Raw genomic sequence first — 27949 nt, 5'->3', positions numbered from 1 at the left:
TGAGCAAATAAATCTGAATATTCGAAGGAATGTTTGTGCTAAACGCTTGACGTATAAATAGGTACAGTTTATTACCTTCCCACAATCTCCCGGAAATAAAAACGAACGGAATAGTCATCTGGGTGACACAACACACACGGTCAATGAGCGCGCTGAGCTCATCCGCGCTCCGCCGCGCCAGCTCTCGGCACACTGGCGCCACCTTCCCTCCCCACCCGCTACGGCCGGCCGAGCGGCCCGCCAGAGAGTACCGGCCGCCTACTTGGTGCCCGTGGAGAACAGCCATAGCAGGCCGGCCCCCGAGCCCACCGAGAGCACATAGTTAAAGGTGGGCGCGAACGAGCGCAGCACGTAGAACGAGGCCACGATGACGATGGCCAGGAAGAGGGCGTTGTTGTAGAAGATTGAGAAGGTGGTGGCCTCGTAGTCGGCCACCTCGTTCTTCTTCCACAGCGTGCGCTCGTCCTTCTCCTTCTTGCTCATCTTCTTGTCCTCGGCCAGCTTCTTCTGCATCTCCCGAGTGACGGCCTCCTCGCGTTTCACGGCGATCTGCGGAGCACCGGGGACGGCAGCGGTCAGCGGCGCCACACCGGTAGTCTCCGCTAGCGGCAATGAGTTCCATAAATGACACATCTCAGACTACAGATACATTGGAAAATACTAAGGCAACTTTCTAAACACAAGGCAGAATTAGTTACAGCACAAGGTAAATGCCCAATCATTGTCTAATCCGTAACACAATGTCACAAACTAAAATACTGATGCAAAGAAAAATGAAATAAAATAATGTTTTTATTTGCATTCAAACCAAATGAAATAAAATAAATGCTTTTCTTTGCATTCAAACCACCTCAAGAAAAAACAAGTCCCCACATGCCAGAATTTAGATGCCAGGCCCCAAGGTCTTTATTATCAGTAAGACATCAACAGTCAGAGAAATACATTTAAAGTCCACTTGGCAAGATCAGCCAATGCATACCTTATGCTTCAAGATGAACTTGGTGTTTTTGTATGCCATGGCCACCAGGTAGGTTGAGGCCAGTGTGATGATGAGGAAGATGGGGATGGAGGAGTAGAGGTCCATCATGTGGATCCTCCAGTACAGCCCTGTGAAACAGGACAAACACATGGTCAGCAGATGTCCTCTAGGCACAGCCCACCAAGGTGAGCACAATGAGGATGAGGATTGATGTGTCAGGTGGATACTTTATTACCCTGGATATTGTTCCAAGTCCTAACCATTGCTAAATAGTGCAATGATGAATGACACATCTAATCGGACTAGTGCTACTAACAATGGAACTACCAAACTATTCAGCTGGACCCAATTGTACATCTGAACAGAAGCCAAGTCTGAGATCCTTGCAATAGGTAGGTACCTTCCTGGCCAGGCAGGGTAGGAACCTACCTACCAAAGATGCATGATATGAATGAATGAAGTCAAAACCAATTGATTCTGACATCCCATATCATTGATAAATCTGTTACTTTTACAGAAAACTTGTTAAAACAGCATTTCCCAAACTGAAAAAAACTGATAAAAAACTCTTTAAGCAGTAACAAAAAAAAAAACACTGATTTAGCCACCAGCTGCCTACCTTTGATTTCATATCACTCATCAATATAATGACAGAACAAAACTGATTTTGATGCTAACCATGCTAAATACTCTTGATGATGAGCCACATTTTTTACTTGAATGATGTTAAGATTACAATGTGTATTTAAATAAAGACAGCAAGTGCAGGCTAGGCAACTACCCAGCCGGAAATTAATAAAAATTACGAGAATCCAGATTTAGACAACATGGAAGACAAATTTAATCATGATCAATAAAACATGGGAAAAATAATTAGTAGGTATTCTGGTGACAAAAATGGATCAAATACAATAGAACTTACAGATAGGAATAGCAGAAACAATAAATGCATTTCCATAGAAGAGGGCTGATGACTTGGTCGAAACATTACGGCTGAAGTCCTGCAGAAGAAGCTCTTCTTCGTTACTGAACTTCGCACCCGTATTGGCGGCAGGCATTTTAACTGTTATTCTGTGACCTAACTTTCTGAAATAAGTCAAGAAGCACACAGAATACCGGCAGAGAATCCAGCCAAAACAAAACCAAGTTGCGTCAGCGTGGCGGCTGCGCAAGATTTCCCGCAACTGGCAGCTCAGTGGCATCCACGTTTTTGGTGACGTCGGTATTTATACTAGAAACATATTTTATTTATGCTGTTTTTACGGTATTCAACACAAAAGTGCATACAATTTGAAATATAAATTCTTAATGATTGGCTATTGATTAAAAGTTGGAAGATGTAAACGTAATTTTCAATATTTCTAGTTTAAAGGTTGAAACGACAAACACTAGTCGCTACTAGAGTTTGGAACACATTCCTCCCAGGTATACAGCTATCAAATTATAATATATGTACTTTGGGTTTTTCATTCATTCTTTGGGGACTGGAAAGGGGTGTTGGGGACAGGATAAGGGGAAATAGGGACAATAACGCCCTCAGACTACTGTTTTTGATTGGTTTTCAACATCACACCTTTCACAATGCGTGGAAAGATATGTCCAACTACAATGGCTGGTCCTCCTGTGTCGAGTTGTCGACCTATCTCCAAGCTGTCGCCCATATGATACCCATTACCCAATGCTGTGTTATCTTCAGCAGTTTTGTGACAAGTGTTTCTAGGAATACAGATAAATATTCATGTCCAGTAGATTTCATGTTTTTATCAGCCTTCGTGCTCCGTCCCTTTGTTGCCGAGGCCATCGTCATTGGTTTGACACCGAAGGGATCAAAAGAATTAGTTAAGGCACAGCTTTGGGCACGTTCAACGTCTAACGATGCTTTCTTGAATAGCTTTATACACTTATCTAGATCCTGGCGATGATTAAAATGCCCGTCTGCCCCATAGTACTGCAGAGTGTTGGAATCCAAGACAGACTACACTGAACTTCGACAATATTCTCCAGACGCCCGGTATTGCCCGTCGGAGGGAATGGGTCTGGGCTTGCAAAACAACCTGCGGTATGCATCTGTGTATAGCACGATGTTATTCACTGTTCATAAGGTCATCATCAAAACTTCATGCATAGCAGACACGCCAAACAAAACAGCCCACATACGACACAGCTCTCATCTCAGCTAACTGACAAAATCACGCCAGCTGCGGTAGTTTCCGCGGCTGTCGTCGGCGGTGCCCTCTATCATGCTCCATGTCCACTGTCCGGTTATGGAGGGCCACCACACCACCAGTGCGCATGCGCCGGTGCACCTCCTCCAGGTCGGGAGGCGGCGCCGCGTGAATGTCCAGACAGGCGCGCACCTTGGCCTTGACCCGCTCCACAGACTCGGGGTCGCAGCGCGCCGAGATGGGCACTACGTGGTCGAACTGAACCGGCCGCCGGGGCCGGAGGTCCGCCGGCAGCTGAGCGGCCGACGCGTCCAGTCCCTCGGCCAGGCGCCGCTTCAGCTCGGGCCAGGTCTCTGCCGCCGCCGGCGAGTCCATCTTGTTCACCACCAGCATGGCCGGCTTCTCGAGCAGCTCCGGCTTGTATAGCTCAATCTCCTGTGGTCAGAAATGTGAGCAGAGGCATGTGAGCAATGATCATTCACCATTCCATTCACTAGCCAGTCAAATAAAAATACCACTTATGTCTACGAATTATTTTTTATCGGTCCCTCAATCGGTAGGATCGGTCGGCAGATCGGTAGAAACAAGTAAATGGATGTCAACTAGTTTGTTTCTCGTACCCGATTGAGGATGGCGATGGTCTCGAAGGCGGACCGTTTGACCCTGTCCGGACTGAGCTGGAAGCCGTTGACGTCGACGACAAACAGCAGCAGCTGGGTCCGCTCCACATGTCTGCGAAACAAGGCGACAAGTGGCGGGATATGTTCGGCAATGGAACGACAACATTCGGTCCGTTATGCATAAATGAACATTTAATCTGTGACCATTGACCGACAAGAAAGCAATAAACACACGAAACTCCTTATACGACGGTACACTACAAAATCGTATAACAAATTTAACAAACAAATGTATAGCAAAATCGAAAATAAAATATTTGGGTTGGCGCAGTTTTGATAACTCCACGACGAAATGTGAAATATCAAATGTTTCTGAAGACAGCGAAAACAATCAATCAATCAATCCTCGTTATTTTTGCTTTTGTTATCGTAAAAAAGTTAGTCCGTCCCTCCCTAACCCCGATAAAGGCAACAGCCGCCGTACCGTAGGAAGCTGTGTCCCAGTCCGATGTTCCTGCTGGCGCCCTCAATCAGTCCGGGCAGGTCGGCCACCGAGATCTGACGCATGTCGCTGTAGTGAATAATGCCGATCTCTGGCGACATGGTGGTGACTGAAATCGAACGAGCGTGAGTAGCGTCAGTTAGATGGGGTGGAATACCGAATGGAGGAAGATTAAGTAGAATAATATCTGCTTGGTTATTACTCACAGAGATAAGACACTTTCGGGGCATTCCATGTCAACCGGGACAGCCAAAATCGGCCACCTCTGCGATTTTGTTCAAACTTGGTATACTTGTTGCAGACTTGTGATCAGCTCAGTTGAGCCGGCTCAAAAATCAGCTCAGCTCATGAGCCGGCTCAACATTTTGCCAAATTGTTGAGCTGTGAGCTGAGCCGGCTCTGTAATGCATTGAGCTGAGCTGCTGTCTGAGCTGAGCTGAATGAGCTTGAGCTGAGCTGAGCTGAATGAGCTTGAGCTGAGCTGAGCTGAGCTGAGCTGAGCGAGCTGAGCTGAGCTGATTGAGCTGAGCGAGCTGAGCTGAGCTGAGCTGAGCTGATTGAGCTGAGCTGAGCTGATTGAGCTGAGCTGAGCTGATTGAGCTGAGCTGAGCTGAGCTGATTGAGCTGAGCTGAGCTGAGCTGAGCTGAGCTGATTGAGCTGAGCTGATTTAGCTGAGCTGAGCTGATCCAGTTCTAATTCTTTTCAGTTCATGCTTGGAAATTAACTCAGGATTTGATGCTTCAGCTATGAGCTAGCTATGGAGTGAGCAATTACACTGCCTTCGTGATCGCACTTAAAAATATCAAAACTCTAAAGAAATCAATATTAATCACTAATCAAGCTTAATTTATTTCATCCATGTTGCATGGAAATTGGAAGACCAGGGTCTTGGCCAATTTACAGGCTAATACAGCCAGTCTCAAGTTTCAAGTCTGACTGCAAGATGAATACCTACTGTCAGGCTTTGATGCTTCGCCTTGACACTCTGCTCCGCAATGTACAATTCAGCATTCTTCACTTTGTTATTTAAGCAGTTATTTAAATTGATTTTATCGATAAGGGTTCTTACCTCTGCATAAAATATTTACAATTAGGAATTAGCAAATGTTCCTCTTCGTTGGTTGAATGTGGGCTAAGCAACCATATCCTATTGAAAGTGGGGTGGGGCAGAGGCGCTAACTGGAACTCTCACCTTCTGATGTCCATAATATGGGAAAAGCTCCCTTATTCACACGCCGACTATGAATTCTAATTGTGTTGACATTGCCTTGGTTGAGATCAGGGTGGTGTTTGGTTTCACTCAAGGTTTCACTGATAACAGCACGCTGCTATCACACGTGTCAAATGGGGTTTCCATGGAGATATAAACAAACTCTTATCTCCAAGTTCCAACACTACCCCAAAATGTAACGTCAGCTCCTGGCAGGGTGCCAAGAGCGGATGGCGGCGTGGGCGTGCTGCTCTCGGCCGTGAAACACCGCCTAGTTGAGATGATTCCATGGCGTTTTTTTTCGTCTAGCAGATTTTCGTCCGACTTTTCTTCGTCTGGCATTTTTTCGTCTGTACATTTTTTCGTCTGTAAACTTTTTCGTCCAGACTTTTTTCGTTCGTATATTTTGAACTTATATGTTATGTTAACATCGCGGGTGCACACTCTGATAACATGTGATAACACTGCCAAGAACAGTCCATTTCATGTAACTATAGTCTGAGTCCAAGTAGACGCACGACTCGCAAAGTCTCAAGGTCTTAATGAGCTTATCTCTTTTGCCCATTGTGTAAGTTGCCTCGCTCCTTGTTAGAGGAGACTTACTTATGCGCCAAGAGTTGGTCTGTTTTTTAACCCTCGCCCGTATTGGTGTTTTTCCAGCCGCGAACGTATAAGGGGGCGGGGCACACAGCCGCTATTTGAGTTCGGAAGTGGCCAAAATGCGATAACTCGTTAACCAGTTGACATTTTGCCAAGTAATTTTTATTGTATGTGAAGTCAACCGTAAGGTCACATATGGGAACGTATGAGCATCCATGCTGATACATCATTGCCGTAAAAAATAGTTTTGCTTGTAATCCGCGGATGACGGTTATATCCCATAACGTGGGTGACTCGGGAGGGGATTCTGCATAGCTTCCCTGCTGTCTTCGAAACTACTCGTTCAATACTAAAAGTTCAAACGGCTTCTGATAGGAATAGCTGACAAACGAAACCTAGCTTTGTCACAAAAGGTCATGGAAAGGTCATAGGTCACAAAAGGTCATGGAAAAGGTCATGGAAGGAAATGTATACATTTTTAAGGTCATGCGACACATTTTTAATGGTCCATTTCGGCAAAAGCATCTCAAAAGATGTCATCTGGGTCGTCCGATTCGAAACTATTTCCATTCGACAAATGAAGGTCAGGTCACGGCGAGGTCAGAAAGGCCAAATTTTGAAGTTGAACATTCTCAACAAAAAAGATGTGCATCGGATGCAATTTGAGCTCTGGAACACGATGATGCTATTCGTTTTGGTTTTCGATGTCAAGAACGTACTGAAATTGCCTTTGCAATATCGAAAATTGTGATTAACCGACTACGGTAAAATGCAAAAGCCGATAACATTGCCATTTCTGAAGATATCTGACTGAAACTTTCCAAAAGCAATGCAAATGTTACATACAAAAGCCAATAAGGCTCATTCTGGTCGATGGCTGCTCCCCAAAACTCTGAATGTTATCAACCATATCGGACATTCTTACGATGTTCTGTTGGCTGGATGTCTTTTTGCTTTATTGAATTTGATCAGACTACATTCAGTTAAGACGACGTACATTTATTGGTCACCAGAAAGTATACCCACAAGTCAATCGACAATCCATAACCAGCAAATGCAGTCGACACGAGCGTCGAGCACCCCTCAGCACAAGCAACTACCGGGAGCGATTAGACGGACCGCGCTCCTCTCTCGCAGCTGATTGGTCAGCTGCCGAACCGTACGGACGTCAGCTGCACGGCCGCCGCCCGGCCGACCTGATCGGGGTCGGCCGGGCGGCGACCTAGCGTCACTAAAACTGCAATAACTTTTGCCGGCAGTGTGATGCCGACCTAATTTTTTCAGCAAATGAATCACAATTGTACGGTATATGTTATGGACGTTGTCTCGATGTGAAGCACGCTGTGCGTTTTTTGGTAGGCCTATGTAAATATTGAAATCCTCAAGCCCTTCTGCTTTGTGCAAGTGTGCAACAATTAGCTTACAATAACTGGGTGGGAAGTTTTTTAGATGCACTTTTGGTACCAATGGATTCCGCACATTTTCCCCTTTCAACTGATACCTTACTTACGCATGTTCAAGCAAAGAATATGACAGGAGACTCGTCAACATTTACGTGAAAATCGCAGCACAAGTTCGGTCTCACGGAGCAAAACAAAACGGTGTACTTTGGGAGCCCACCAATCTGTGCCAGAATGAGTAATATTTTTTTCTGGGTGATATTTTATACAGTCTGATCAATTTACGACCAGAAAATGTGAGAAAATCACGCTTTAAAATTTGTCGAAAATTAGGGTATTGGCCACTTCTGAACCCAGATAGCGGCTGTGTGCGGGGGTCCGTTGGACCCCCCTTGCCGTTTCGTCCCTGATCGAGCTAGAGCTTCGCGGAAAAAACGAGCGTGCTGCCCGCGACGAGAGGAAGCCGATGATACCCAATTTTAAGGTCCTAGGTTATCGGTTGACCTTCCAGGTCAGGTCAATGACCCAAAAGTCGGGAAAATCGGGACCTGTTAGAACGTCGTAAAACGTGGCTGCTATGGGGTTTTTCGGGGTGCTGATCACGAATATCATGTTAGTTATGATCACTGATGATGTCTTTATGCATTGAGGCCAGGTCGGGTCAGGTCAGGTCAACCAGTAAGGATTTTGCCGGGTATTCGTAGTAGCCTCTGACAGCTTCGTAACATGTTACGAAGGCACCAAAACTGCTTCGTAAATGTTCAAATGGTTGCTAAATTCGAATTCAGCTCCAAAAACTAGCCTAGAAACATGTAAAACTCGAAAAAGTGAACCGAGGTCATCAAAGGTCAATGACCTGACCTGACCTTCCGGTGACCTTGACACCCACCCTAATGCATGGGAGCAACATCATATGCCATGTTTGAACACTTGAAACCACAAAAAGACTGCTAACGCGCGGCTAATGCGAGCCGACATACGCCGAATCGCGATTCCGGCCAAACATGGTCTCGAAAAGTAGGTCACAGGTCAAAGGTCATTAGGGTCAGGGTCATGAAATTTTCAGGATAGGTGTAAAATTGATTATCGCGAGGGTACTGAAAGTTTCGTCGCGATCGGCCGCTTTTTACGCGAGTTATTCGCGAAAAACAGAGGGGGGTCCGTTCGACCCCCCCCCCCCCTATACGGGCGAGGGTTAAGCATGTCCGATTTAAAAAGAACGACTGAGCGATCTAAGCGTGAATTTAACTGAGCGGAAACTGAGCTAAGCTGAATTGAGCGGAAACTGAGCTGAGCTGAGCGGAAACTGAGCTGAGCTGAGCGGAAACTGAGCTGAGCGGAAACTGAGCTGAGCTGAGCTGAGCGGAAACTGAGCTGAGCTGAGCTGAGCGGAAGCTGAGCTGAGCTGAGCTGAGCGGAAACTGAGCTGAGCTGAGCTGAGCGGAAACTGAGCTGAGCTGAGCTGAGCGGAAACTGAGCTGAGCTGAGCTGAGCGTGAGCGGAGCACAGCCGGTTTGAGCGGAGCGTGAGCTGAGCTGAGCCGTGTTAAACTGAGCGGGAGCTGAGCGGGAGCGGATAAAACGGAGTTGAGCTGAGCGAGCTCACTTTTTTCTTGAGCTGTCACAAGTCTGACTTGTTGGCTATTGGGTGAAACCTCTGAGGGTCAAAGGATTTTGTCATATGCCCTCGGGCTACAGAGATACAAGCCGCTAAACTTCTGCTTTTTTAGCAGAATTGGACGTGTATTGCAATCTTGAAAGATCTATAGCTTCAACATTTTTGAAGCTATTAATTTCAATCAAACGGTAACGTGAACACGAGGAGTTATGCTAGTTAAATTTGGTAATTTTAACATTTTTTGGTGATTTTGAATTTATTTTATTTTGAATTAATTTCTTAAAATCTAATTTGTGAAAAATGGGTACCCTTCGATTTTGCTCAAATTCGGACATTATCTTCCACCACACGTAAGGCATACGTGCTGAGAAAATTAGAGTGGCCAACTATAACTTTGGATGATATAGCAACAAGTAGTGCAACGTAGCACGGGCGATGGAAGGGGCGGATTTCGCCAATCCCACCTGTTTTTCGCCAATAACTCACGCCATAACTATTATATTAACGTCAAACTTTCAGCATCTGTCCAGAATTGAATTGCAAATCCTCCTGTGCAAGCAATAGGTAAATCGGTCCACAACTTTTCTAGTAATAGCGGTGTAAAGTCAAACATCTTGCCGGAGCGGCGCGGCGGCCGGCGTCGGCCGTTGCCGCCTGAATGGTAGACTGTGCCGGCGTCGGACGGTTCCATTTTTGCACTGCGCTTCTTACCGCTGATTATGATCGATTCGTGTCAAATTTTGTGTGAAGGCTTAAAAATGTACAGGCAAACTAATGGTCAAATAAATACGAAAACCAACTGGTAAAAATTGAATTATTAGGGTGCAAACACAATCTGTGACTGAAACGTTTCCCGCGTCGGCCGATCCCCGCATGTCCGTGAAGTTGGCGACGTCGCCAGCGACTTTTCCAGCGACGAGCACCGATTTTAGCCAAAACCTCGTCCAAGGTCAATTGGACCATGAGGATCACGAAAATCGAACCCATTCACCCCTAAACCTTGACCTTCAAGGTCAAATTCAAGGTCAAAGGACGGGGAACTGAAAAAGTGCCACTAAATATTGTCCGATTTTCAAAATTTTGGCACCAAAATGTAGCGCGTGCAAAGTTCTAGCCGCACATCGAAAACCATTTTCATCAAGGTCAAACTTCAAGGTCAAATTCAAGGTCAAAGGACGGGGAACTGAAAAAGTGCCACTAGATATTGTCCGATTTTCAAAATTTTGGCACCAAAATGTAGCGCGTGCAAAGTTCTAGCCGCACATCGAAAACCATTTTCATCAAGGTCAAACTTCAAGGTCAAATTCAAGGTCAAAGGACGGGGAACTGAAAAAGTGCCACTAGATATTGCCCGATTTTCAAAATTTTGGCACCAAAATGTAGCGCGTGCAAAGTTCTAGCCGCATATCGAAAACCATTTTCATCAAGGTCAAACTTCAAGGTCAAATTCAAGGTCAAAGGACGGGGAACTGAAAAAGTGCCACTAGATATTGTCCGATTTTCAAAATTTTGGCACCAAAATGTAGCGCGTGCAAAGTTCTAGCCGCACATCGAAAACCATTTTCATCAAGGTCAAACTTCAAGGTCAAATTCAAGGTCAAAGGACGGGGAACTGAAAAAGTGCCACTAAATATTGTCCGATTTTCAAAATTTTGGCACCAAAATGTAGCGCGTGCAAAGTTCTAGCCGCACATCGAAAACCATTTTCATCAAGGTCAAACTTCAAGGTCAAATTCAAGGTCAAAGGACGGGGAACTGAAAAAGTGCCACTAGATATTGTCCGATTTTCACAATTTTGGCACCAAAATGTAGCGCGTGCAAAGTTCTAGCCGCACATCGAAAAACATTTTCATCAAGGTCAAACTTCAAGGTCAAATTCAAGGTCAAAGGACGGGGAACTGAAAAAGTGCCACTAAATATTGCCCGATTTTCAAAATTTTGGCACCAAAATGTAGCGCGTGCAAAGTTCTAGCCGCACATCGAAAACCATTTTCATCAAGGTCAAACTTCAAGGTCAAATTCAAGGTCAAAGGACGGGGAACTGAAAAAGTGCCACTAAATATTGTCCGATCTTCAAAATTTTGGCACCAAAATGTAGCGCGTGCAAAGTTCTAGCCGCACATCGAAAACCATTTTCATCAAGGTCAAACTTCAAGGTCAAATTCAAGGTCAAAGAACGGGGAACTTGAAAAATGCTACGTCACCAGCGACTTTTCCAGCGACGAGCACCGATTTTAGCCAAAACCTAGTCCAAGGTCAATTGGACCATGAGGATCACGAAAATCGAACCCATTCACCCCTAAACCTTGACCTTCAAGGTGAAATTCAAGGTCAAAGGACGGGGAACTGAAAAAGTGCCACTAAATATTGTCCGATTTTCAAAATTTTGGCACCAAAATGTAGCGCGTGCAAAGTTCTAGCCGCACATCGAAAACCATTTTCATCAAGGTCAAACTTCAAGGTCAAATTCAAGGTCAAAGGACGGGGAACTGAAAAAGTGCCACTAGATATTGTCCGATTTTCAAAATTTTGGCACCAAAATGTAGCGCGTGCAAAGTTCTAGCCGCACATCGAAAACCATTTTCATCAAGGTCAAACTTCAAGGTCAAATTCAAGGTCAAAGGACGGGGAACTGAAAAAGTGCCACTAAATATTGTCTGATTTTCAAAATTTTGGCACCAAAATGTAGCGCGTGCAAAGTTCTAGCCGCACATCGAAAACCATTTTCATCAAGGTCAGCCTTCAAGGTCAAATTCAAGGTCAAAGGACGGGGAACTGAAAAAGTGCCACTAGATTTTGTCCGATTTTCAAAATTTTGGCACCAAAATGTAGCGCGTGCAAAGTTCTAGCCGCACATCGAAAACCATTTTCATCAAGGTCAAACTTCAAGGTCAAATTCAAGGTCAAAGGACGGGGAACTGAAAAAGTGCCACTAAATATTGTCCGATCTTCAAAATTTTGGCACCAAAATGTAGCGCGTGCAAAGTTCTAGCCGCACATCGAAAACCATTTTCATCAAGGTCAAACTTCAAGGTCAAATTCAAGGTCAAAGAACGGGGAACTCGAAAAATGCTACGTCACCAGCGACTTTTCCAGCGACGAGCACCGATTTTAGCCAAAACCTCGTCCAAGGTCAATTGGACCATGAGGATCACGAAAATCGAACCCATTCACCCCTAAACCTTGACCTTCAAGGTCAAATTCAAGGTCAAAGGACGGGGAACTGAAAAAGTGCCACTAAATATTGTCCGATTTTCAAAATTTTGGCACCAAAATGTAGCGCGTGCAAAGTTCTAGCCGCACATCGAAAACCATTTTCATCAAGGTCAAACTTCAAGGTCAAATTCAAGGTCAAAGGACGGGGAACTGAAAAAGTGCCACTAGATATTGTCCGATTTTCAAAATTTTGGCACCAAAATGTAGCGGGTGCAAAGTTCTAGCCGCACATCGAAAACCATTTTCATCAAGGTCAAACTTCAAGGTCAAATTCAAGGTCAAAGGACGGGGAACTGAAAAAGTGCCACTAAATATTGCCCGATTTTCAAAATTTTGGCACCAAAATGTAGCGCGTGCAAAGTTCTAGCCGCACATCGAAAACCATTTTCATCAAGGTCAAACTTCAAGGTCAAATTCAAGGTCAAAGGACGGGGAACTGAAAAAGTGCCACTAGATATTGTCCGATTTTCAAAATTTTGGCACCAAAATGTAGCGCGTGCAATGTTCTAGCCGCACATCGAAAACCATTTTCATCAAGGTCAAACTTCAAGGTCAAATTCAAGGTCAAAGGACGGGGAACTGAAAAAGTGCCACTAAATATTGTCCGATTTTCAAAATTTTGGCACCAAAATGTAGCGCGTGCAAAGTTCTAGCCGCACATCGAAAACCATTTTCATCAAGGTCAAACTTCAAGGTCAAATTCAAGGTCAAAGGACGGGGAACTGAAAAAGTGCCACTAGATATTGTCCGATTTTCACAATTTTGGCACCAAAATGTAGCGCGTGCAAAGTTCTAGCCGCACATCGAAAAACATTTTCATCAAGGTCAAACTTCAAGGTCAAATTCAAGGTCAAAGGACGGGGAACTGAAAAAGTGCCACTAAATATTGCCCGATTTTCAAAATTTTGGCACCAAAATGTAGCGCGTGCAAAGTTCTAGCCGCACATCGAAAACCATTTTCATCAAGGTCAAACTTCAAGGTCAAATTCAAGGTCAAAGGACGGGGAACTGAAAAAGTGCCACTAAATATTGTCTGATTTTCAAAATTTTGGCACCAAAATGTAGCGCGTGCAAAGTTCTAGCCGCACATCGAAAACCATTTTCATCAAGGTCAGCCTTCAAGGTCAAATTCAAGGTCAAAGAACGGGGAACTGAAAAAGTGCCACTAGATATTGTCCGATTTTCAAAATTTTGGCACCAAAATGTAGCGCGTGCAAAGTTCTAGCCGCACATCGAAAACCATTTTCATCAAGGTCAAACTTCAAGGTCAAATTCAAGGTCAAAGGACGGGGAACTGAAAAAGTGCCACTAAATATTGTCCGATCTTCAAAATTTTGGCACCAAAATGTAGCGCGTGCAAAGTTCTAGCCGCACATCGAAAACCATTTTCATCAAGGTCAAACTTCAAGGTCAAATTCAAGGTCAAAGGACGGGGAACTGAAAAAGTGCCACTAGATATTGTCCGATTTTCAAAATTTTGGCACCAAAATGTAGCGCGTGCAAAGTTCTAGCCGCACATCGAAAACCATTTTCATCAAGGTCAAACTTCAAGGTCAAATTCAAGGTCAAAGGACGGGGAACTGAAAAAGTGCCACTAAATATTGTCCGATCTTCAAAATTTTGGCACCAAAATGTAGCGCGTGCAAAGTTCTAGCCGCACATTGAAAACCATTTTTATCAAGGTCAAACTTCAAGGTCAAATTCAAGGTCAAAGAACGGGGAACTTGAAAAATGCTACGTCACCAGCGACTTTTCCAGCGACGAGCACCGATTTTAGCCAAAACCTCGTCCAAGGTCAATTGGACCATGAGGATCACGAAAATCGAACCCATTCACCCCTAAACCTTGACCTTCAAGGTCAAATTCAAGGTCAAAGGACGGGGAACTGAAAAAGTGCCACTAAATATTGTTTGATTTTCAAAATTTTGGCACCAAAATGTAGCGCGTGCAAAGTTCTAGCCGCACATCGAAAACCATTTTCATCAAGGTCAAACTTCAAGGTCAAATTCAAGGTCAAAGGACGGGGAACTGAAAAAGTGCCACTAGATATTGTCCGATTTTCAAAATTTTGGCACCAAAATGTAGCGCGTGCAAAGTTCTAGCCGCACATCGAAAACCATTTTCATCAAGGTCAAACTTCAAGGTCAAATTCAAGGTCAAAGGACGGGGAACTGAAAAAGTGCCACTAAATATTGTCCGATTTTCAAAATTTTGGCACCAAAATGTAGCGCGTGCAAAGTTCTACCCGCACATCGAAAACCATTTTCATCAAGGTCAAACTTCAAGGTCAAATTCAAGGTCAAAGGACGGGGAACTGAAAAAGTGCCACTAGATATTGTCCGATTTTCAAAATTTTGGCACCAAAATGTAGCGCGTGCAAAGTTCTAGCCGCACATCGAAAACCATTTTCATCAAGGTCAAACTTCAAGGTCAAATTCAAGGTCAAAAGACGGGGAACTGAAAAAGTGCCACTAAATATTGCCCGATTTTCAAAATTTTGGCACGAAAATGTAGCGCGTGCAAAGTTCTAGCCGCACATCGAAAACCATTTTCATCAAGGTCAAACTTCAAGGTCAAATTCAAGGTCAAAGGACGGGGAACTGAAAAAGTGCCACTAGATATTGTCCGATTTTCAAAATTTTGGCACCAAAATGTAGCGCGTGCAAAGTTCTAGCCGCACATCGAAAACCATTTTCATCAAGGTCAAACTTCAAGGTCAAATTCAAGGTCAAAGGACGGGGAACTGAAAAAGTGCCACTAAATATTGTCCGATTTTCAAAATTTTGGCACCAAAATGTAGCGCGTGCAAAGTTCTAGCCGCACATCGAAAACCATTTTCATCAAGGTCAAACTTCAAGGTCAAATTCAAGGTCAAAGGACGGGGAACTGAAAAAGTGCCACTAGATATTGTCCGATTTTCAAAATTTTGGCACCAAAATGTAGCACGTGCAAAGTTCTAGCCGCACATCGAAAACCATTTTCATCAAGGTCAAACTTCAAGGTCAAATTCAAGGTCAAAAGACGGGGAACTGAAAAAGTGCCACTAAATATTGCCCGATTTTCAAAATTTTGGCACCAAAATGTAGCGCGTGCAAAGTTCTAGCCGCACATCGAAAACCATTTTCATCAAGGTCAAACTTCAAGGTCAAATTCAAGGTCAAAGGACGGGGAACTGAAAAAGTGCCACTAAAGATTGTCCGATCTTCAAAATTTTGGCACCAAAATGTAGCGCGTGCAAAGTTCTAGCCGCACATCGAAAACCATTTTCATCAAGGTCAAACTTCAAGGTCAAATTCAAGGTCAAAGAACGGGGAACTTGAAAAATGCTACGTCACCAGCGACTTTTCCAGCGACGAGCACCGATTTTAGCCAAAACCTCGTCCAAGGTCAATTGGACCACGAGAATCACGAAAATCGAACCCATTCACCCCTAAACCTTGACCTTCAAGGTCAAATTCAAGGTCAAAGGACGGGGAACTGAAAAAGTGCCACTAGATATTGTCGGATCTTCAAAATTTTGGCACCAAAATGTAGCACGTGCAAAGTTCTAGCCGCACATCGAAAACCATTTTCATCAAGGTCAAACTTCAAGGTCAAATTCAAGGTCAAAGGACGGGGAACTGAAAAAGTGCCACTAAATATTGTCCGATCTTCAAAATTTTGGCACCAAAATGTAGCGCGTGCAAAGTTCTAGCCGCACATCGAAAACCATTTTCATCAAGGTCAAACTTCAAGGTCAAATTCAAGGTCAAAGAACGGGGAACTTGAAAAATGCTACGTCACCAGCGACTTTTCCAGCGACGAGCACCGATTTTAGCCAAAACCTCGTCTAAGGTCAATTGGACCATGAGAATCACGAAAATCGAACCCATTCACCCCTAAACCTTGACCTTCAAGGTCAAATTCAAGGTCAAAGGACGGGGAACTGAAAAAGTGCCACTAGATATTGTCGCATCTTCAAAATTTTGGCACCAAAATGTAGCGCGTGCAAAGTTCTAGCCGCACATCGAAAACCATTTTCATCAAGGTCAAACTTCAAGGTCAAATTCAAGGTCAAATGACGGGGAACTGAAAAAGTGCCACTAAATAATGTCCGATTTTCAAAATTTTGGCACCAAAATGTAGCGCGTGCAAAGTTCTAGCCGCACATCGAAAACCATTTTCATCAAGGTCAAACTTCAAGGTCAAATTTAAGGTCAAAGGACGGGGAACTGAAAAAGTGCCACTAGATATTGCCCGATTTCCAAAATTTTGGCACCAAAATGTAGCGCGTGCAATGTTCTAGCCGCACATCGAAAACCATTTTCATCAAGGTCAAACTTCAAGGTCAAATTCAAGGTCAAAGGACGGGGAACTGAAAAACAGCCACTAAATATTGTCCGATTTTCAAAATTTTGGCACCAAAATGTAGCGCGTGCAAAGTTCTAGCCGCACATCGAAAACCATTTTCATCAAGGTCAAACTTCAAGGTCAAATTCAAGGTCAAAGGACGGGGAACTGAAAAAGTGCCACTAAATATTGTCCGATTTTCAAAATTTTGGCACCAAAATGTAGCGCGTGCAAAGTTCTAGCCGCACATCGAAAACCATTTTCATCAAGGTCAAACTTCAAGGTCAAATTCAAGGTCAAAGGACGGGGAACTGAAAAAGTGCCACTAGATATTGTCCGATTTTCAAAATTTTGGCACCAAAATGTAGCACGTGCAAAGTTCTAGCCGCACATCGAAAACCACTTTCATCAAGGTCAAACTTCAAGGTCAAATTCAAGGTCAAAAGACGGGGAACTGAAAAAGTGCCACTCAATATTGCCCGATTTTCAAAATTTTGGCACCAAAATGTAGCGCGTGCAAAGTTCTAGCCGCACATCGAAAACCATTTTCATCAAGGTCAAACTTCAAGGTCAAATTCAAGGTCAAAGGACGGGGAACTGAAAAAGTGCCACTAAAGATTGTCCGATCTTCAAAATTTTGGCACCAAAATGTAGCGCGTGCAAAGTTCTAGCCGCACATCGAAAACCATTTTCATCAAGGTCAAACTTCAAGGTCAAATTCAAGGTCAAAGAACGGGGAACTTGAAAAATGCTACGTCACCAGCGACTTTTCCAGCGACGAGCACCGATTTTAGCCAAAACCTCGTCCAAGGTCAATTGGACCACGAGAATCACGAAAATCGAACCCATTCACCCCTAAACCTTGACCTTCAAGGTCAAATTCAAGGTCAAAGGACGGGGAACTGAAAAAGTGCCACTAGATATTGTCGGATCTTCAAAATTTTGGCACCAAAATGTAGCACGTGCAAAGTTCTAGCCGCACATCGAAAACCATTTTCATCAAGGTCAAACTTCAAGGTCAAATTCAAGGTCAAAGGACGGGGAACTGAAAAAGTGCCACTAAATATTGTCCGATCTTCAAAATTTTGGCACCAAAATGTAGCGCGTGCAAAGTTCTAGCCGCACATCGAAAACCATTTTCATCAAGGTCAAACTTCAAGGTCAAATTCAAGGTCAAAGAACGGGGAACTTGAAAAATGCTACGTCACCAGCGACTTTTCCAGCGACGAGCACCGATTTTAGCCAAAACCTCGTCTAAGGTCAATTGGACCATGAGAATCACGAAAATCGAACCCATTCACCCCTAAACCTTGACCTTCAAGGTCAAATTCAAGGTCAAAGGACGGGGAACTGAAAAAGTGCCACTAGATATTGTCGCATCTTCAAAATTTTGGCACCAAAATGTAGCGCGTGCAAAGTTCTAGCCGCACATCGAAAACCATTTTCATCAAGGTCAAACTTCAAGGTCAAATTCAAGGTCAAATGACGGGGAACTGAAAAAGTGCCACTAAATAATGTCCGATTTTCAAAAATTTGGCACCAAAATGTAGCGCGTGCAAAGTTCTAGCCGCACATCGAAAACCATTTTCATCAAGGTCAAACTTCAAGGTCAAATTTAAGGTCAAAGGACGGGGAACTGAAAAAGTGCCACTAGATATTGCCCGATTTCCAAAATTTTGGCACCAAAATGTAGCGCGTGCAATGTTCTAGCCGCACATCGAAAACCATTTTCATCAAGGTCAAACTTCAAGGTCAAATTCAAGGTCAAAGGACGGGGAACTGAAAAACAGCCACTAAATATTGTCCGATTTTCAAAATTTTGGCACCAAAATGTAGCGCGTGCAAAGTTCTAGCCGCACATTGAAAACCATTTTCATCAAGGTCAAACTTCAAGGTCAAATTCAAGGTCAAATGACGGGGAACTGAAAAAGTGCCACTAGATATTGTCCGATTTTCAAAATTTTGGCACCAAAATGTAGCGCGTGCAAAGTTCTAGCCGCACATCGAAAACCATTTTCATCAAGGTCAAACTTCAAGGTCAAATTCAAGGTCAAAGGATGGGAAACTGAAAAAGTGCCACTAAATATTGCCCGATTTTCAAAATTTTGGCACCAAAATGTAGCGCGTACAAAGTTCTAGCCGCACATCGAAAACCATTTTCATCAAGGTCAAACTTCAAGGTCAAATTCAAGGTCAAAGGACGGGGAACTGAAAAAGTGCCACTAGATATTGTCCGATTTTCAAAATTTTGGCACCAAAATGTAGCGCGTGCAAAGTTCTAGCCGCACATCGAAAACCATTTTCATCAAGGTCAAACTTCAAGGTCAAATTCAAGGTCAAAGGACGGGGAACTTTAAAAATGCTACGTCACCAGCGACTTTTCCAGCGACGAGCACCGATTTTAGCCAAAACCTCGTCCAAGGTCAATTGGACCATGAAGATCACGAAAATTGAACCCATTTACCCCTAAACCTTGACCTTCAAGGTCAAATTCAAGGTCAAAGGACGGGGAACTGAAAAAGTGCCACTAAATATTGTCCGATTTTCAAAATTTTGGCACCAAAATGTAGCGCGTGCAAAGTTCTAGCCGAAAATCGAAAACCATTTTCATCAAGGTCAAACTTCAAGGTCAAATTCAAGGTCAAAGGATCGGACAATATTTAGTGGTACTTTTTCAGTTCCCCGTCCTTTGACCTTGAATATGACCTTGAAGTTTGACCTTGATGAAAATGGTTTTCGATGTGCGGCTAGAACTTTGCACGCGCTACATTTTGGTGCCAAAATTTTGAAAATCGGACAATATTTAGTGGCACTTTTTCAGTTCCCCGTCTTTTGACCTTGAATTTGACCTTGAAGTTTGACCTTGATGAAAATGGTTTTCGATGTGCGGCTAGAACTTTGCACGCGCTACATTTTGGTGCCAAAATTTTGAAGATCCGACAATATCTAGTGTCACTTTTTCAGTTCCCCGTCCTTTGACCTTGAATTTGACCTTGAAGTTTGACCTTGATGAAAATGGTTTTCGATGTGCGGCTAGAACTTTGCACGCGCTACATTTTGGTGCCAAAATTTTGAAAATCGGGCAATATTTAGTGGCACTTTTTCAGTTCCCCATCCTTTGACCTTGAATTTGACCTTGAAGTTTGACCTTGATGAAAATGGTTTTCGATGTGCGGCTAGAACTTTGCACGCGCTACATTTTGGTGCCAAAATTTTGAAAATCGGGCAATATCTAGTGGCACTTTTTCAGTTCCCCGTCCTTTGACCTTGAATTTGACCTTGAAGGTCAAGGTTTAGGGGTGAATGGGTTCAATTTTCGTGATCCTCATGGTCCAATTGACCTTGGACGAGGTATTGGCTAAAATCGGTGCTCGTCGCTGGAAAAGTCGCTGGTGACGTAGCATTTTTAAAGTTCCCCGTCCTTTGAACTTGAATTTGACCTTGAAGTTTGACCTTGATGAAAATGGTTTTCGATGTGCGGCTAGAACATTGCACGCGCTACATTTTGGTGCCAAAATTTTGGAAATCGGGCAATATCTAGTGGCACTTTTTCAGTTCCCCGTCCTTTGACCTTAAATTTGACCTTGAAGTTTGACCTTGATGAAAATGGTTTTCGATGTGCGGCTAGAACTTTGCACGCGCTACATTTTGGTGCCAAAATTTTGAAAATCGGACATTATTTAGTGGCACTTTTTCAGTTCCCCGTCATTTGACCTTGAATTTGACCTTGAAGTTTGACCTTGATGAAAATGGTTTTCGATGTGCGGCTAGAACTTTGCACGCGCTACATTTTGGTGCCAAAATTTTGAAGATGCGACAATATCTAGTGGCACTTTTTCAGTTCCCCGTCCTTTGACCTTGAATTTGACCTTGAAGGTCAAGGTTTAGGGGTGAATGGGTTCGATTTTCGTGATTCTCATGGTCCAATTGACCTTAGACGAGGTTTTGGCTAAAATCGGTGCTCGTCGCTGGAAAAGTCGCTGGTGACGTAGCATTTTTCAAGTTCCCCGTTCTTTGACCTTGAATTTGACCTTGAAGTTTGACCTTGATGAAAATGGTTTTCGATGTGCGGCTAGAACTTTGCACGCGCTACATTTTGGTGCCAAAATTTTGAAGATCGGACAATATTTAGTGGCACTTTTTCAGTTCCCCGTCCTTTGACCTTGAATTTGACCTTGAAGTTTGACCTTGATGAAAATGGTTTTCGATGTGCGGCTAGAACTTTGCACGTGCTACATTTTGGTGCCAAAATTTTGAAGATCCGACAATATCTAGTGGCACTTTTTCAGTTCCCCGTCCTTTGACCTTGAATTTGACCTTGAAGGTCAAGGTTTAGGGGTGAATGGGTTCGATTTTCGTGATTCTCGTGGTCCAATTGACCTTGGACGAGGTTTTGGCTAAAATCGGTGCTCGTCGCTGGAAAAGTCGCTGGTGACGTAGCATTTTTCAAGTTCCCCGTTCTTTGACCTTGAATTTGACCTTGAAGTTTGACCTTGATGAAAATGGTTTTCGATGTGCGGCTAGAACTTTGCACGCGCTACATTTTGGTGCCAAAATTTTGAAGATCGGACAATCTTTAGTGGCACTTTTTCAGTTCCCCGTCCTTTGACCTTGAATTTGACCTTGAAGTTTGACCTTGATGAAAATGGTTTTCGATGTGCGGCTAGAACTTTGCACGCGCTACATTTTGGTGCCAAAATTTTGAAAATCGGGCAATATTTAGTGGCACTTTTTCAGTTCCCCGTCTTTTGACCTTGAATTTGACCTTGAAGTTTGACCTTGATGAAAATGGTTTTCGATGTGCGGCTAGAACTTTGCACGTGCTACATTTTGTTGCCAAAATTTTGAAGATCCGACAATATCTAGTGGCACTTTTTCAGTTCCCCGTCCTTTGACCTTGAATTTGATCTTGAAGGTCAAGGTTTAGGGGTGAATGGGTTCGATTTTCGTGATCCTCGTGGTCCAATTGACCTTGGACGAGGTTTTGGCTAAAATCGGTGCTCGTCGCTGGAAAAGTCGCTGGTGACGTAGCATTTTTCAAGTTCCCCGTTCTTTGACCTTGAATTTGACCTTGAAGTTTGACCTTGATGAAAATGGTTTTCGATGTGCGGCTAGAACTTTGCACGCGCTACATTTTGGTGCCAAAATTTTGAAGATCGGACAATCTTTAGTGGCACTTTTTCAGTTCCCCGTCCTTTGACCTTGAATTTGACCTTGAAGTTTGACCTTGATGAAAATGGTTTTCGATGTGCGGCTAGAACTTTGCACGCGCTACATTTTGGTGCCAAAATTTTGAAAATCGGGCAATATTTAGTGGCACTTTTTCAGTTCCCCGTCCTTTGACCTTGAATTTGACCTTGAAGTTTGACCTTGATGAAAATGGTTTTCGATGTGCGGCTAGAACTTTGCACGCGCTACATTTTGGTGCCAAAATTTTGAAAATCGGACAATATCTAGTGGCACTTTTTCAGTTCCCCGTCCTTTGACCTTGAATTTGACCTTGAAGTTTGACCTTGATGAAAATGGTTTTCGATGTGCGGCTAGAACTTTGCACGCGCTACATTTTGGTGCCAAAATTTTGAAAATCGGACAATATTTAGTGGCACTTTTTCAGTTCCCCGTCCTTTGACCTTGAATTTGACCTTGAAGTTTGACCTTGATGAAAATGGTTTTCGATGTGCGGCTAGAACTTTGCACGCGCTACATTTTGGTGCCAAAATTTTGAAAATCGGACAATATCTAGTGGCACTTTTTCAGTTCCCCGTCCTTTGACCTTGAATTTGACCTTGAAGTTTGACCTTGATGAAAATGGTTTTCGATGTGCGGCTAGAACTTTGCACGAGCTACATTTTGGTGCCAAAATTTTGAAAATCGGACAATATTTAGTGGCACTTTTTCAGTTCCCCGTCCTTTGACCTTGAATTTGACCTTGAAGGTCAAGGTTTAGGGGTGAATGGGTTCGATTTTCGTGATCCTCATGGTCCAATTGACCTTGGACGAGGTTTTGGCTAAAATCGGTGCTCGTCGCTGGAAAAGTCGCTGGCGACGTCGCCAACTTCACGGACATGATCCCCGCGCCTTTGCCGGCGACATCTTACTCTTAGCAGGCCACTAACTGCCAAATTTATGGTTAGATTATCTAAAGATTCTCATAACACTACAAATGTCGTAAAAAGGAAGAAATAGGAAAATCGGCCAGTAACTCTTAGAGCTATGGGCGTATAAACGCAAAATAGTCACCATAGCAAATTTCATCACGATTAACCTCATTAGATCTTGAAGATATTGATCTAGGGCCATGAAATTGTCACACGATAAAGTTCCCCACCGCCCCACCTACAATTCAAATTCCGTTTTTTTTATACCTTTTTTGGCTAAACCGGGCCTTTCTCCCCTAGCGCTGGGAGAGTCAGGCGTATTTCCTTTTTGCAACCAAAGAGAGGCGCTGCCCGGAGAATGTCCAATTGCATCATTAAAAAACTGGCTTACATCTCTGCGATGACCAGCTATCTCCGTGGCTTAGTAGTTAGTGTGCCGAGTGTACCCACCTCGTAATCTAAAGGTGGCTGGCTCGTGGCCGGTTAGCCTCAAGTGTTTAAACACGCATTCGTTTTTTAAGTAGCATCTGGCCAGCCGGCAAATGTCGTGAGGGCTAATGTTCGTATCTAAGTAGCATTTGGCCAGTCGGCAACTGCCGTGAGGGCTGTACATATTTACGCATGTTAGATTAGGTCAGGTCACGTCAGGTCAGGCTAGGTTTGCTTTGGTTTGGGGCAGAAAGAAGCATCTCCGGGTAGCACCTCTCCTTGGTTGCTAAAACGAAACTCGCGAGTGCCAGACATTCCGAAGTCCAAAAGGCACGTAGACGTCGACCCATTCTGGATTTTTTATATGATGTAGCTAATGTATGGGAGGATGAAATATGTAAAAATCAGCAAAATCGAAGGGTACCCATTTTTCAGAAAATCAAAATTTATTTTTTGAATTTTAATTTAGTTCATTAATTAGCTAATTATGTCAATATTGTTATCCTCAAATTAAAGCCTGATCTATTCCCTCCATTTCACACTTTGTCTCATGGTGATATGTCTAAAACTTCAATGGTTATGACGCTTTAACCCGCGCCCTGCTGGGGGGGGTGTTTGAACACCCCCCCTTGTGGTTTTTCGCGAATATCTCAAAAACGGCGGCGCGGAGCGCCGCCGTTTTTGGTACACCTTATCATACATCAATTCTACACATGTTGTGAAAATTTCAGACCAAGGTCATTCAAGGTCAGGTCACCAGGTCACTTGAAGTGACCTCACCTCATAAAAACTTTCAATGTCTGTCATAGCTACACTGAGTGACCGATCGCTTTGAAACTTTCAGCGATTGCTAAGAGCAATAGCATGTACAAAATGTATATCTCAGAATTTTGATATCGATGACCTAAGGTCAGGTCAATTTTGCGACCTCCCCATTATAAGTCAATGGGAGAAAATTGAAATGCGCCTCTTTTGGATGAAAGACATTATAAACACTCCCAAACACCGAATTACAAGTGGTTTAGACACACTGAACTTAAAAATGGTGTCCGTGACCCTTGTTTATGCCCTGAGGTCATCTTAGGTCACGAATGGTATCTAACAGTTTTTCGCAAATAACTTTTGATAGAGGCATGCTAGAGCGATGAAAACGCCTTAGATGTGTTCAGCTCGACGATACGGATCGACTGATATGCAACATGACCCTTTCCGGTCAGGTCATGACCTTGACCTGAGGTCAAATTTTCAAGTTGACCTTTCAAGGTCAAGTTATAGTTCATTCGATGCGTCTTGACGAGAGGAACACGATGCCGGTAAAAGTAAGCTCGTACAAGGCTTGGGTCAAAAGTTATTGCAGAAAAACTGATTTAAAAAAAATCGGCTATTTTTGCAGTTTTTGCCCCCTGCAGGCAAAACCGTTGACGTTAGGTCAAATCTGAGAGAATTACTCAGAAAGGGCGTTAATAGGGCTATCGAATGCGCTTTTCCGCGGCGCTGTAGCTCTATTGGTTCCCGAGTTATGCGTTGGCTTCTTGGAAATTTTCGACATTCGACCTGGAAATCGGCGAAATTTTGCCTTCAATGACCTCTGGTGACCTGACCTTTGACCTGACCAAAAAATTGACCGAAGTGATTTCGTCATTATTTTTGACGCTCTTTCGAACGCCGCCTTCCGCGTATCGCTACGTGGCCCAGGAGCCGAGTTACAAGGGGGGGGGTGTTCAAACACCCCCCCCCCCCAGCAGGGCGTGGAAATCCAGGACCCCCAGCAGGGCGCGGGTTAAAGATGATAATGTGCCTTGCCTAAGTCAATGTTTGATGACGTGTATCTTGGAAACGTGACGTCATATCTTGACAAAAACATGTCTCCTTTCTTTTCACATATAGATGAGTAATTTCACAAAGTTTCGCAAAAATCGGAGGAGGTGAGGTTCAAAATGGTCATTTTTTGTCTCACTTGACGTGGAATGCCCCTTTCAGGTTAGGTACAAGGCTCCCATTCTACGGTTCTACGGCTTCCCATTCTACGGTAGGGAATGAGATTGTATATTACGACGAATGTCTCATTTATTTAAGTAATCGACTAAGAAACATATCAGGCATCATTCGATGTCTAGTGAGCTGTATGTAAGCAAGTAAGCTGCTTTTTGCATCGTCAAACTTTCGTCTTCAAACTAGCTACTAGCCTTCCCACATCCCTTCCACCATTCAACACCATCAGCGGACTCACAGGGGTAGCTGGCCACCTTGGGCCGGGCGCGAGACACCGCCCTCAGCAGGGTCGATTTGCCGGCGTTCGGGAACCCCACCAGGCCTACGTCAGCGATCAGCTTCAGTGTGAGGTAGAGCTGTCGGGCGGTGCCCGGCCGGCCGATGTAGCCCGTGTGCGGGCCGCCGCCGTCACCGCCGCGCGCCCCCAGCACGCGGTCACCGGCCACGTTACAGTCACCTGAGAGCGCGGAGTTAGACGGTAAGGGTTGACAGCGTCCCATCGCACAATGTTTGGATAACTACCTGTGAATGATTTCAAATGTTCATTGGTTTCTGCTGTTGCTCCGACTAAATCCAACTAAAAACATACACACAAATTTAAGCCATGCACTGACACATGATCCATTCTTGACTGAAGGTGCATATGTCGCGTCTCGCTGCTCGCTACGATACAGCCTGACCCAAACCAAAGATATGTGAATACTGAGACCATTATAACAGCGTTGATATGAGTACGAGAGACGACTGCTGACAGGAACGCGTGGCACGTTCGCGGCGCTGTGGGCTCGTCCCGAAACCCACCGATGACGGTGCCGTCTGCGGCGGACACCTGCACGCCCGGCGGCACGTGGATGACCCGGTCCTCGCCCGGCTCGCCCTGGATCCGGAACTTTCGGCTGTGCTCGCCCACTCCGGCCGTAAACCGCTGTGACGGGTTCTGTAGCTTGAGCTTCCGCAGCGTCTGATCTGTCGACGGTAAAAATTAAAACAGCTGACGTTGCTGCTATACTGTAAGTGTACTTTGTACAATAGTCAAACAACATCACAAAAGTAGGTGATTTTAATTTGTCAAACTGTGAAAAAGAAAGTATGAAGGTATGTATAATGTACAATTTATGTAATAAGCAAGGCACAATTGTCAAGACAAACGTGAATAGTCAAGAAGTTCATCTGTCACCCACTCTCTTTTGCGGTGATCCAAACATCGCCACCCTTCCCGCCGATTCCGTTCAGCTTTGGCAGACCATTTCCACCTGCTCCTCCTTTCATGTAAACAAACAGCTTGTCGATGAACTTTGTTCTTGGTTTCATCGTTCAGTCTGAAAGATGAAAGACAAATAATGCCTGGGCTCAATGCACCTCTCAGTCAGAGTACTGGAGTCAGCAGGTTTGAGGTTCCTTCTTCTAAGTATGTAAGGTCAGAGCTTCAGTGATGAGATGAGATGATTAATTGTACCTAATCAAGTTAGAGACACGCATGTTCCCTGATGTTAAAAGAGATATACCACTTTCCCTAAAGTAGTTTTTTTTTTGCTATAGGTAGTTAAATTATTATTATTTTTTGCTTAAAATGAATGGAAAAGAAATAATTCATATTTACAGAATGATTTTTTATATACGAGTATGTTATATTATGAGTATATTTATATATCCGTAGTATATAATCTATACTTAATCTAGAGGCTGAATAGCACTTAGCAGTGTTCTAAAACTGGATTTTGGTTGGTTGTGCCAATGAAGATTGAAGATGAAAAATCTAAGGATGAGAAAAATAAATAAAGCAGGATCTCATGTCAGCATCTTGACAGGATCTGAAAAAAAGGATGTGGATGCATGGACTATGGAGTGTTAAGTCATATGAAACCTGTCTGTTGAAGTGAATAACACATTTTTTTTCAAAAATGAAATAATGCCACTGTTTCTTATTTTGAGGTGAAAACATTTTACCCATTACATGCGATTTTCCACCCAAAGTTCCAAAAAATGGAACACTGCTGAAAAGTGGTGGTGCAGAAGGTTATTTAGCATTAACCCAGGGCATTAACCAATCATATTGCGCATTTTAAAAGCAACTGCATGCTGATTGGCTGAGCTTAGCCTCTGCAACAGCTGGCAGGTGGCTGTTTTCTTGGCATTCTTCTACAAGGCACCACATTCATCAGCGAGGCACTCTTTTCGGAACAAAAAATGAAATACCTTTGCCTGGAGTGATTGTTGGGGTGTAAAAGCTCCTGATTTGTGCTGGCCTCAGCTCGTTCTACAAATCCGCTATTCCATTCCAGTTCAAAGCTCCTGACACCATCACCATGCTAAAAGTGTGGTACCTAATTTCTCCTTTACATTTAACTGTAGTTATATAAATCTAATTAGTCTCAACATGATGCCTCCAACAAAGGAAAAATCGACAGCACGGTACATAGAGAACTGAGAAATCGACGGTACCATGCGATCGACAAAAAAAAACACGGTAAATAGGTCTTAACCCACCTATTAGCATTTCAAATCAATGCACACACACCCCGTCAAATTTTGTATGTTTCACAAACGTAAGAAATGCGCTAGTTCTGAACATTTTTTGTTCCTTCATTTGGAAGCATTTACCGAAAAACAAAAATATCTTATTTTTCAAAAAGGATTTTTTATGTAAGAATAATTTTTTTTATCATTAATTCGATAATTGAATCAACCATTTCAATAATCTTAAAATTTTTTGAATAGTCAGATTTTGTCTGAAGCTTGACCAAAAGTGATGTGGGTGTAGCCGGGCCAGAGGTTTTCCTTTATCTGGTAG

At 43.6% G+C, this 27949-nt stretch overlaps 2 protein-coding genes across 5 annotated transcripts; both read right to left on the bottom strand.

Annotated features, from left to right (window-relative positions):
• Nucleotides 1-52: 52 nt before the first annotated feature.
• On the bottom strand, nucleotides 53-27698 carry LOC122380557 (GTP-binding protein 10-like). 4 transcript variants are annotated; one of them, XR_006256346.1, is made up of 9 exons: nucleotides 27646-27698; nucleotides 26340-26477; nucleotides 25960-26124; nucleotides 25397-25615; nucleotides 4249-4375; nucleotides 3765-3876; nucleotides 1902-3579; nucleotides 980-1107; nucleotides 53-549 (listed from the first exon to the last, which is right to left on the bottom strand). XR_006256346.1 is itself a non-coding variant. In XM_043363811.1 (7 exons), the coding sequence occupies exons 2-7, from the start codon at nucleotides 26361-26363 to the stop codon at nucleotides 3169-3171; spliced, it is 1065 nt and encodes a 354-aa protein (XP_043219746.1). In that variant the 5' UTR covers nucleotides 26364-26477; nucleotides 27646-27698; the 3' UTR covers nucleotides 3038-3168. The 4 variants fall into 4 exon arrangements, 3 of the variants coding, with proteins under 3 accessions (XP_043219746.1, XP_043219744.1, XP_043219745.1); XM_043363811.1 differs by lacking the exons at nucleotides 53-549; nucleotides 980-1107 and having other exon boundaries at nucleotides 3038-3579; nucleotides 25960-26131; XM_043363809.1 differs by lacking the exons at nucleotides 53-549; nucleotides 980-1107 and having other exon boundaries at nucleotides 3038-3579; nucleotides 27601-27646.
• On the bottom strand, nucleotides 259-2037 carry LOC122380503 (translocon-associated protein subunit gamma-like). Its single transcript, XM_043363696.1, has 3 exons — nucleotides 1971-2037; nucleotides 980-1107; nucleotides 259-549 (listed from the first exon to the last, which is right to left on the bottom strand). Exons 1-3 carry the CDS (start codon nucleotides 2035-2037, stop codon nucleotides 259-261), a joined length of 486 nt encoding a protein of 161 aa, XP_043219631.1.
• Nucleotides 27699-27949: the final 251 nt, after the last annotated feature.

This window comes from Amphibalanus amphitrite, unplaced genomic scaffold (genome assembly GCF_019059575.1).
Source record: "Amphibalanus amphitrite isolate SeventyFive unplaced genomic scaffold, NRLGWU_Aamphi_draft 000100F_arrow, whole genome shotgun sequence".
Classification (NCBI taxonomy): domain Eukaryota; kingdom Metazoa; phylum Arthropoda; class Thecostraca; order Balanomorpha; family Balanidae; genus Amphibalanus; species Amphibalanus amphitrite.
Note: the sequence above shows the minus strand (reverse complement) of the source record. Positions and strands in the feature narration are given on the sequence as shown.

Bases quoted from the DNA above. Each gene is read 5' to 3' on its own strand.
- LOC122380503 (XM_043363696.1), bottom strand. From the start codon at position 2,037: ATGCCTGCCGCCAATACGGGTGCGAAGTTCAGTAACGAAGAAGAGCTT. The intron at 1,108-1,970 runs GTAATGTTTCGA...CCTGTTTCACAG, and splicing joins TCTTCTGCAGGACTTCAGCC to GGCTGTACTGGAGGATCCAC. The intron at 550-979 runs GTATGCATTGGC...GGTGCTCCGCAG, and splicing joins AGTTCATCTTGAAGCATAAG to ATCGCCGTGAAACGCGAGGA.
- LOC122380557 (XM_043363809.1), bottom strand. From the start codon at position 26,469: ATGAAACCAAGAACAAAGTTCATCGACAAGCTGTTTGTTTACATGAAA. The intron at 25,616-25,959 runs GTGGGTTTCGGG...CCGCGCTCTCAG, and splicing joins CGCAGACGGCACCGTCATCG to GTGACTGTAACGTGGCCGGT. The intron at 3,877-4,248 runs GTACGGCGGCTG...CTTGTTTCGCAG, and splicing joins CTGGGACACAGCTTCCTACG to ACATGTGGAGCGGACCCAGC.